The 11,738-nt window shown below is 36.5% G+C and overlaps 1 protein-coding gene across 3 annotated transcripts in view; it reads left to right on the plus strand.

Moving 5' to 3' along the window:
• Nucleotides 1–9,944, plus strand: part of LSAMP (limbic system associated membrane protein) — a 417,986-nt gene extending 408,042 nt beyond the window's left edge. For all 3 annotated transcript variants that reach the window (XM_072398412.1, XM_072398411.1, XM_072398413.1), the window contains one exon: nt 4,420–9,944. In XM_072398412.1, the coding sequence (XP_072254513.1) occupies nt 4,420–4,517 (98 nt within the window). In that variant the 3' untranslated portion in view covers nt 4,518–9,944. The remainder of the gene's footprint in view (nt 1–4,419) is intronic.
• The last annotated feature ends 1,794 nt before the right edge of the window (nt 9,945–11,738 follow it).

The raw sequence follows: 11,738 nt of genomic DNA on the forward strand, positions 1-11,738 counted from the left end.
GGCAGATTTCGGGCTTTAAAGTTAACTTGAAAAATATTTGTAATAATTGTAATAATACTTTCTGGATATTTTTACAAGAATATCAATTGCTACTGTCTGCAACAAAAATGTAATTTTACAATTGCACCACTAGATGGAGCCAAATATGCAAAGATTCTCAGATCCGGTCTTGCACAGCAGTGTGTGTATGGGCTCATCTGTCTTGTATTGTATGTTGGACATTTTTACAGATATTTTTTATTCCTGTTTAGTTGAACACAGAGCAGTTCATATAAATATATATGACTAGATGAATTATTATATATGTATGGATATTATATATGGATATATGTTATGCCAGTACATTTTTTTAAGCAGCCAATCAAAGGTCAGCATTTATTATTTTTTACTCAACCCATCAGTTACTATATAAATGTTCATTAATAAAATCCTGATATGCCCCATGACTTTGGTTAGGCTGAGATGAAGTCATCAGTCTGCTGCAGGCAGGAGAAAATATATCCTCAGTCTCCATACCTTTCCCCAACCCCCCTAGGGATTAATGGGATGTCATTCCAGAAGTATCTGGTGACCCCAGACAATGCCGGAATATAGATGAGTGAAAGAGAGTAAAAGCATTGTGAGTGATCACTGAGAGGGGCAATGTGCACCCCTAGAATGAATTATAGGGGACTTCAAAGTTAAAATTTCAAAATGACTTTTCTAGTCGCCCCCACCCCATCCTTGCCATGCAGCAAGGGTTAAATTCTCAGTTGTTTCTGCAGGATCCTTCTGAAAATACTTTAAGTATCTTATACCTCACTCCTCCAGCAGAGGGCACTCTGTGTCAGGTTGTGGGCGGGGCCTTGACATTCTCACTTACAATGCAGGACTGCTGATTCAGCTCCTGCAATTGAAGGAGCAGCAAGGAAAAGTGGCATGGATGGAAATATGGGGGTGAGGAGTAGGGCAAATCCACAGACAAAGTGACCATTTAACCCTTACAGGGGGGAAGTTTAGCCTTTATCCTGAACATTGAACAAGTTTTTTATTCTCATTTCCTATTGCATCTTGAAGACAGGAAGTAAGGGAGTTGTACCCCTGTAAGTCTCTAAAAAAGACTTACAAGGAGTACATACAAACTCCATGCAGCCATTATTATTGAATTGGGAATTAAATACTGCAAGGCAATATCACCAATAATAATAATTATATTATAGATACTGTGTGCAAAATGACAAACTGATATTAACCATTAAATTCACAGATATCATATCACCCTGAGTGATAGATTATAAAGCCAATAAGTTATAGTTGGGTGGGGGGGGGGGACGTTGGGAGTTTTATAACCTTTCATATAAATCAGCTTATAATAGAATTTGCTGCCCCTCCCCCAACCCTAAATTACTCCCATCCATCAGCGTCTTCCAGAATATTGACTTCTGCTCCTCGCTTTCCAGAAATTGTCCCCGGCTCCTAACCTGTGCTTTATCCCAGAGCGTGCAATATTAAAAGAAATGGAATAGACATTGGTAATAGATTGTAACTCTTACTGGTGGCCCTTTAACTGCTCTCCATGCAGGGCCACAGCCCTATGAACATATGAAATGCAATCCGGACTACAGAGCCTGTCCAATGGAAATGAATTTGCATGGGGAGCTGGGCCCTGCCATGGGGAACATTTAAAATGTCTTTTAATATTGTACAGCAAAAGAGTTTTTGTTTTTTTTTTTTTTAATTTTTTTTATACAAAACTTCAGGCGCTTTACTGAAAATACTCAAATACTGCGCAAAACATACATGGGGTAATAGGTTAGAGCTCCTAGTAATGTTTTATTTATAGAGAAAAACAAAAATACACATAGTCACTCCAAAAAAGTCAGAGCCCTAAATGACCAATCTGATGTACTAAAGTAATATCGCCAAATTATGTTATAACCAAATATGGTCAATGTTTAACCCATGATTACCCCTGTTACTTTTGGATTTCAGGTATTTAGTATAAATAGTATTAATATATTTGCTATTTCTGCCCCCATTTCCCCCCATAATCTATGTTATGTATTCATATAGCACCGACATACGCCAGAGGGTAGTACAAAAACACTCCCATCATTTTCTGGTGAGCTTTGGCAGGCACTGGGATCAGTTTGGTTTGTAGGATGAATGTCATACAAATGGAAAGTGAATCCTACGAGATTCCCAGGCAGTACCTCGGCCCTGCACAACTGGGGCACTAACCGGTATCAGGTATGTTCACTAAACGGGTTAATTGAATTAACTGCAAACAGCCCTCAAATTCCAAAACATGAAATTTTGGTAAGAAATAAAAGGCTGAAGATGGTGAGGTCCTGCATGGGATCAATGCCCTATGGGATCAATGTCTGCATGGGATCAATGCCCTATGGGATCAATGTCTGCATGGGATCAATGCCCTATGGGATCAGATCAATGTCTGCATGGGATCAATGCCCTATGGGATCAATGTCTGCATGGGATCAATGCCCTATGGGATCAATGTCTGCATGGGATCAATGCCCTCTGACTCCCCATCTACCTTGCTCTATAATTACAGCTGCTCTTTTTGGGCTGCATTGATTGGGAGTTCAATGAATGGGACTCTGGGGAGACATGGACAATCAATTTAACAGAAACTCTTCAATTCTCCGCATCCTAATGATCCGTGACATGTAAAGGGCGTTAACTCCGCTACCAACCATCAGACAGCCAGCAGGGGGCAGAAGAGGGACAAAAATATTGGGAAATTGCAAGGAGCCAATGCCAGGAGAATTCAGATTTGGAATGATTGCAGCAAAGTTGATTTTGATAAAATAATAGCAATTGCACCTTTGGCCAAATATGAGCTTACATATATGGGGGGAGGGATTAGCACCAAATGCACTGCTTGTATAGAGGTATTCAAGACTCATTTCAGGGCATTCTGGCCACTTTTATTCATATCCAATGCATACATATTAAATAAACATCCAGGGTTTTGTACAGAATATATGTGTCATTGACTTTTAGGAAAAATACCATAAATTTTGCCTCCTGGCTCTCCCTGAAAATCCTTTTTAAAGTTAGTGGTGCAGGGGACACATTTTTGGGAGACCTCTTTGGTCACATAGAGGCTATTAGAAGCGTTGTGAGCCGCCTGACCTCAGGTTCAAACCCCACCCCGCTCTCATATCATGGTTCCATTTTACTGTCCAGAGCTACCTTTTTCTGGGAGAGGAGTGTCTGGCTCAGCCATTACTTCCAAATCACTCCGGGCTTGGATTCTAAATAATACAACAATTACTTGCAGCCTTATCCAGGTCCCTTATTCCCCTTTTCCAGGTAGCACCTTGAACCTCCAGGTCCAGCCTTACATATCTCACTATGATACTCAACAACAACAACTCTTTGGGTTTCTCCAGAGGTTTACTAGAGGTTCCTTGAGAAATTTGTCCCTCTTGGAGCAATTTACCAGACACCAATGATCTTTTTGGCGACTTTCTTTTCAATATCTACCAATGCAGGGGGCATTCTTCCTACCGACCACCATACTGTGAGCTGTGGCTATAGTAATTATAGGAGGGGTTCCTTGAAGTCCTGAAAATTATTTCAAGAGTTTCCCCATGTTAAAAAGGTTGAAAACACTGATCTATAATAATAATAATTATGTTTCCTCAAATTGTGCAAAGAGGCGCCCACTGGACTTCAACATATGAGATCATACCCTATTCAATGTACAACGCTGCATTATATGTTGGCACTATATCAATTTGCTTATTAACAAATAGAGCCCTAGGTGTCATCACTACAGTGATAACATTCCTAAGGATTTCTTTCCTTTGGCCATTCTGCTACAAATGGGCTTTGGATCGTTCCAACTGGATAGGTTCCAACCCTTCCCAACGATATATTTTGAATGTACACGTAATCCCTGAGTTAAGAACATCCAACATATGAATGACTCCTAGATAGGAATGGGGCTTCCCTGCTTGCTCGTGTGCAGGACAGAGGCTTGATGGGTGGGAGGGGGCGGTTCACATGACTTGCAGAAGAAGTCTTGCTGTTCTGCAACCTCTTGTAAATCTTTAATGACCAAGACAAACTCTGCAGTTGTTTCTTTTTGCATATCAACGCACAGCTTACTCCATAAGTTAATGAATGTCTAGGCTCCATATAGTAAAGTTTTGGGGGTTTTTTTGACACTGCTGCCTAATAATATGTTGAAACAAACATCTGTCCTAATTGCATTTAATGAAATTATGTACCTGTTCCGACTTACATACAAATTCAACTTAAGGACAAATCTACAGTCCCTATCTCGTATGTAACCCGGGGACTACCTGTAATTGATGGTCTTTAATATTCATTTCATTTTCAGTTCAATGTAGCATTATATCCAGCCAGAATCATACATTAACACGTCTCTATCTTTTCTCTCTCCAGGACCAGGAACAGCGATAGTGGACAATGGATCCCCCAACTTGGCTGCTTCCATTTGGCTTATGGTGACTTCCCTCCTCTCCCTAATCTGCAAATGTTAATATAATACCTATATAAGAGAATACAAAAAAATAAGAAAATACCGAAAAAAAAGTAACTTTGGAGAGGAGAGAGAGGGAGAGATGTGACTGTTTCCTTCACCGAGTGTGTTGTGAAGCATTGGGGAAAAAAATACCTTACGGAAAAAAAAATGAAAAAATGAAAAAAAAAAACCACGAAGACCAGAAAATTTCTAATTCAACAAGAAGCCTAAATGACAAAATGAAGGGACTGAATTCTGTGTAAAGAACCGCATAATGCTGAGAACATTGAAATGTTGTAAAAAAATGTTTTTAATTTTCTTGTCTTTTTTTCTTCTTTCGTTGGTTTGAAATTCTCTTCATGTAATTGTCTCTTTCTGGTGTTCCAGCCTCTCTCTCGCTCGTTCCCGAATGACTCTTTAACGATTATGATTAACCCTGTTTTTTTTTTTTTTCTGGTGTCTCTCAACCTGTTTTCAGCAAGCGGCCCAAGTCAAGACCCCATTGCCAAAAACAAGGTTGACCGACCGCTCGACCATCTGTTAGGTGAAAGACACCATAGGAGGACACCTCTTACTTATACGACCTCACTACCTATAGAGTTCATTTGGTAGACATCACATTGGGTTTCCAAGTTTGTGTTTTGTAAACATGTCCTCACCTATTGATAAGTCCATCACATGGAACCATTGTAACGATAGGAAATATATATTAGTTTTCTAAATTAAATTACCGAGAGGTCTATCTCTAGCCTGTGATGAATTTGGTGTCCTCCAAAGTGGCATCTGCATTAGCTACAGGTTGAGTCGGAGTAGAATCCCTTTAAACCCTTTGCCTCCGGCATACAACATTCAAGGCACAACGTCCTACGATACGATATTTGATGTTGGGTTGGGTTTATACCCAATGTTGTTGTCCAATCCCGCTCTGTTCTCGGAGAAGGAACAACCTACACCAGCTCAACCTAGAATATACAAAGAACAAAATCGGAAGGGGCAAAGGGGTTAAATGTCCTCCTGGGCTCAAATCTTTACAGGGACTGCTTTATTTGCCTGCTTTTCGTGTGTGTGCGTGAGTGTGTGCCAAGCTTGCTGTAGGGACTAACACATATCAAAACAAACAGGGTTTTATTCATAGACAACCAGTTGCCGCAATGTTAAATCCTTTTTGCATGACTGAGCAAGGAGTCTAAGTTCTTAGAGAGCAACCAATAGCCATAGGGTATAAGTTATATAATAATTGCTCTCTGTCCCATTGGAGTGCTTGGTCAACGAGTCATAAGTCTAGAACCTTGGCGTTCGTTAACAGGTTTTCAATCAATATTTTAACCCATGTGACTCAAAAAAAAAAACATTTCAAAAAGGAAAACAAAATGGCGGACTAATTGGTGGCTTTTAATAGGTCAGATTTCCTGTGTTCACACGTTATGGGGTGCAAGGGTTATTTTCATTTTTTCAGGGTGTTGCTTTAAACAGTAAATGTTTTTTTGTACCTCTACTTATGTAACACAACTGTTATCATACGTATAAGTCAAATGGGTTTGGCTTGGTTTAGTTTGAGTTGTGGGAATGAAATGATCATTAAAAGAAAATCAAAAAAAATCTCCTTTAATATGTAATCTGGTTTTTACAGTTGCTTTTAGTCATATTAGAAAAGATGTCCGTGGTCTGTCTGCTAATGTTCGTTGATTTATGTGTTGACAGAGAATATTTCACCTGAAACGGGGGAAAAATGAAAAACAAAAACAGTTTACCTTAAAGGGCCTGTTTTGCCCCATGTGCTAATTGAAAGTAGGCAGCTTATTTTTCACTCGTGGATGTGGGTGCATTGGGCTATTACGAAGCTTGCACTAATTTCAGAACAAATAGCACAGAAAGTATTATTGGCCTATGCCTATGTATATGATGGCCCTTTCATCTAATCTTTCATTTCTTTTATCTGTAGCAAACTCAAATCCAAACCTACCTCAAAATATCAGAGGTAATTTTGCCTGAGTGCTTTCCACTCAGATTGTAGTAGTGCAGATAAATGTTTTCATGATGGAGTCCTAACAATGGTCATTTTTTTTTTGTATGGATCAAAAGACGAAGATTTTTTGTAGAATTCAAAAAGTTTGTAACTAAGGCTGGTTCAAGTCTAGAACAGTTCTAAGCAAATTTTAAAGGTTATTGTTGGGCAAGAAAATAAAGCTTCTTGCAAACCAAAATTTGAAATAAAGTTAAAATTAGGATTTAAAATGCCTTCAAGTCAAGTTTTACAAAGCAAATTTGGTTGTTGTTAGACAAGAAAAGAAAGCTTTTTCTATACCAAAATTTAAAAAGTTTGTTTTTGGAATTCAATCTGCCTCCGAACCAATAAAAATTCTTGGAAGTTGATCTTAAAAGTCAAAGTTGGGCAAAAAAAAGGAAACCTTTTCTAGACCAAAAATTTGTATCTAGTTTAATCTGCCTTCCAGGTAAGGCAAGTTCTTCAAAGCAAATTTCAAAGGTCAGCACTGAGCAAGAAGATGAAGCTTTTTGAAAACCAAAATTCAAAAAGCTTGTAAATAGGGTTCAATCTGCCTCAAACTCAAGAAAAGTTTTCCAAAGCAAATATTAAGGTCAACGTTTGCAAGAAGATGAAACCTTTTGTAAACCAAAATTCAAAAAGTTTGTAGTTAAAGCTGGTTCTGCTTCAAGTCTAGAAAACATTCTTTAAAACAAATTTAAAAGGTCAACATTGGTCAAAAAATGAAGCTTTCTGTAGACAACAATTGAAAAAAGTTTTTATCTAGGCTTCAATCTGCCTCAAACTCAAGAAAAGTTCTTGTAAGCAAATTTAAAAGGTCAACATTGGCCAACTCAAAAAGTTGGTCAACTTCTTCAACATTGACAAACTCAAAAAATTGGCCAAGCCAAACCTCTATTATTGGAGATTCCTTGAAAAAAATAGATTTGGTCCAAATGTCCAAAAGTAAAGTAAAGAAGAAGCCTTATAAAGTAAGAAGCCTTGAGTCGCCATTGGCCAGCCTTGATTGTAACTTAGTGAAATAAGTGGAAACTTTGAGGATATTGTCCTTCATCTTGTAGATTGGACTGGAAAGGTCCATTATTTTTTTTAGATATTTTTAGTAATTTTATTTAATCATTGATTTGATTTTTTCCATGGAAATTCCATGGTTGTACAAAAACCCAACCCACCATAACTCGTTGAATTCCCACACTCAACCTCAATATCTAGAAATCACAGAGTAGGTTAAAAAAATTAACTCATGCATCCTAAGTGTGTTTTATTTACCATGCATGGAAGTTAACACGTATTTGAATGTAGAGGGTGCTTTTCAGTGTGATTTTGAAAAACTGCTGCGCTGTAGAACTGTCACAATAAAAGAACTCGAAAGACCTTGGGGAAAAAAAAATTATGTGCTCTGTACTTTGGATGCAGTGCCTTCGAAACAACATTATTCTGAAACATTCAGAACATTCAGTTCATAATTCATCCCGATTGAAGTAAGGGTACCCCCAGGTCAGAAGGTATTTTTGTGGGAAAAAAATTGTAGCAAATTTTGTACTAGAGATTGGCCAACAGGGGCGCTGTTTGCTTGTTATTTCATCATACCATTGCCAAAAGCTCTATGTACACCGATTTTTAAAATATTGAAATGAAGAGGATGTAATTCGTGTATGATAACATTTCATTATTTGTAAAAAAAAAAAAAAAAACAACAGATACAAGCCTAGATTGGGACAGTTCTGCTGTTCTGTTTTGTACGTTATCTGCATAATGTTGCTGTATTGTTTGCATCTGAAAGTCACCCATTAAGCGTTGAGAGGTTTGGGGTGTGTTATTGAATAATCCCGATAGTGTATTCTGAAAATTCTTTATATATAATATGATACCTGAGTAATACTTATTCTGCGATAATCTCCAGTAAATTGTATTGTTTTAATCTGAGACTGGTGATGTCATTGATTATAGTTCTAATCACTTGTTACACTTTATAATTAATAGCACACACACACACTAAAAAAGAAAAAAACACAAAAAAATGTTAATATATATACAAAAAGCTTCACAATGGGCTCTATTTATAAATTATTCCCCCAGCCGAATTCTCTGAAAATTCTCTGGTGGTGAATTCTATGGTTTTATCTTTCTGTAGGTCTCCTAATAAAACAATGACTTGTTCTGCCATCTAGTGGCCAATCATCAAAGTGCACAGCTGTCACAATAAGAAAAGAATAGGAAGAGATCAAATTTTATCAGCGTATTGATGAGGGAACCATTTACAAATAGAGCCCAAACTGAATATTACAATTAAGTGTGTACATAAATAGATCTATGTTCTAGATCAGACCTTCTCAACCTGGTGCTGTTACAATTTTTTAATGATAGAATGATATCTGTGCAACCCTTGCAAACGGATTTCCGGGCCTTAAAATGCTGACTCAACTTTTTCAAAATTTGCAATTTTGGTATGGAAAAAAAAGGTTGAGAAATTCTGTCTAAGGACATTTTAGGCTGAATTATTGGGAAAGACAAGTTTAAAATGCCAATAAAAAAAAAAAAAATAACCATTTTCATTTGACCCAATTGAACACAAAATTGTTTGAGATTTGATTTTTCAAAGTGTATGATTTATTGGTTTAAACTTTTTTATTTAATAAGGAAACATGCTGTAACATGTGACTTAGTTTAAAGGGTGCTGATCATTGTCTAGATAACCACGAAGATAGTCACCAACTATGCCTATTTGATCGGAAAATTAAGGACAACACATAGGGCTCTATTTATAAATTATTCCCCCATCAATTCATCTGAACAGATGGTCGAATCTCTCTACACTTCTCATTTCAGTTCCTATTAAAACAATGACTCGTTCTGCCACCTAGTGGCCAATCTCGGGAGTGCACAGTCATAATGGGAAATACTTTCTAAATGAAAATTATTAAGGAATCATTTATAAATAGGGCCCATAGAGTGATTCCCCAGCACAACACACATGGGCCATATACAGACAATTTGCCCACAAACCACATTTGCAACCAGATAATATATCAGCATTTTCCTGTGCCACAATCTATTGATGATATATATTGTAGCAAAAAACCCAAATATTTTTTTTGTATACACTGATGGAATCATTACTAGATACTTCTGCTTTTAAAGAACTCACAAGTAAGTTATATTAAGGTCCTACAAGATAATTATGGAAAAGATATAGAAGGTGACATCCAGAGCATGATTTGCAGATTCGATTGAGAGCTTTTTGACTTGTGTTAAGTTATGGATTTGACCAAGCAAGTGTTTTTAGAAACCTGTAAAGAGTGAAGATGTGGAGTGATGTGATGATGTGGAGATGGGATGATGGGGCAGACAGCAAAAGCAGAATTTTCCTTGGTTTGAAATACATTGTAACTTTCTGATTCCTACAATAAAGGCATTTCGATGGACTGGTTAAATTAAAAACACCTTGCTGTGCGTTATTATTGGTTAGTAGGGTGATAGGAAGTCAATACTAGAAAATGATACAACAGTGAGATTATCATATCATACTACCATACTATATATTATACAAACATATTAACATATATATACAGAATACTACTATAAATAGTTCTATTGGTGTTGCCACTGCAAGTAGTTCTTCTGATATGGCACAATCATACATGAATCAGCCAATGCCATTTTTTTTAATATTATTATTATTAATATTATTATTATTAACGACTAAATATTAATAATTATATTCTGTATAATAATAAAAGTAAAATAAAAATATAGGTAAAATTTACGTCTTTGTGATTATTACTATTACTATGACTGGTATATTAAATACAACAATATCCCTTCTATTACTTTTACTGCCTAATATTAATAATAATAATAATAATATTAATAGGAGGAATAGTAAATATAATAACAAAAACAATGTATTTATATAACACTGACATATTACGCAGCACTGTACAAAGTCCATAGTCATGTCACTAGCTGTCACTCAAAGGAGCTCACAATCTAATATCCCTATCATAGCCATATGTCTTTAAAACAGTCTAAGGGCAATTTTAAGGGGAAAGCAATTAACCTAACTGCATGTTTTTGGATTGTGGGAGGAAAACAGAGTACCCGGAGGAAACCCACACAAACACGGGGAGAACATACAAACTCCATGTAGGTAGTGACTAGAATGAAATTCGAACCTGGGATCTAGTGCTGCAAAACTACTACTAGTAAATACTGATTCTACTTCTACAAGTACTAATATTCTTACTAACATGACTACAACGAACCCTACTATTACTACTAATATAGTAATACTACCAGTGCCATCACTACAATCACCAATACTACAAGCTCCCCTCCCACTAATACTATAGCAATACTACCAGTGCAACTGCTATGGCCACCACTACTTCAGCTACAAGACCTTTTATTACTATAATTTGCTATAACTACTATAATTACTATATTATACTACTATAATTATTATTATTATTATTATTATTATTAAACAGGATTTATATAGCGCCAACATATTACGCAGCGCTGTACATTAAATAGGGATTAGCTATTGCTACTACTAAATCTACAATCCTTACTACCAGCACTACTACAACCAGTAATAGTATTACGATGATCACTTTTATTATTTCTACTGCTATAGTCTATACCAATAACCAGCACTGCTACATCTACTAATATTACTACAATAACTATTTTTAATACTACCACTACTACTATATTTAGTACACCTCTATTTCAAATAACTAATATTACTACTATCACGTCTGTTACTGTCACTGATATCTAACACCTCTTCCACTACAAATGCTATTATGATAACAATTACTAAACCCCCTACTACAAATACCAATATCCATGATCCCCCCTCTTCTACTACATCTGCCACTACTACTATGCTAATTATTGGTCTACTATTATTGTACTAGAAGTATATTAGTGGCAGTACTTCAACTTCTACTAATACTGTAATACCTACAATTCCTACAGCTACGTCTTCTGGTACTCAAACAACTAGAGGTGGACAAGGACTCCAAGTGGCCCCAGCGCAAAACTGATTTTTGCTCACTCCAAGCTTCCACACTTATTCACAGTTTAATAATTGACAGCTATATATAGGTATATATAAGTCTATAAGTTCAACCACTAGGGAAATAAACATATCCCAGATATAAAACCCTATGGACATAGTTGATCCAGAGGAAGGTAAAACATTTAAATAATTTTAATAATTTGCTC

The sequence above is a fragment of the Pyxicephalus adspersus genome, chromosome 1 (genome assembly GCF_032062135.1).
Source record: "Pyxicephalus adspersus chromosome 1, UCB_Pads_2.0, whole genome shotgun sequence".
Classification (NCBI taxonomy): Eukaryota; Metazoa; Chordata; class Amphibia; order Anura; family Pyxicephalidae; genus Pyxicephalus; species Pyxicephalus adspersus.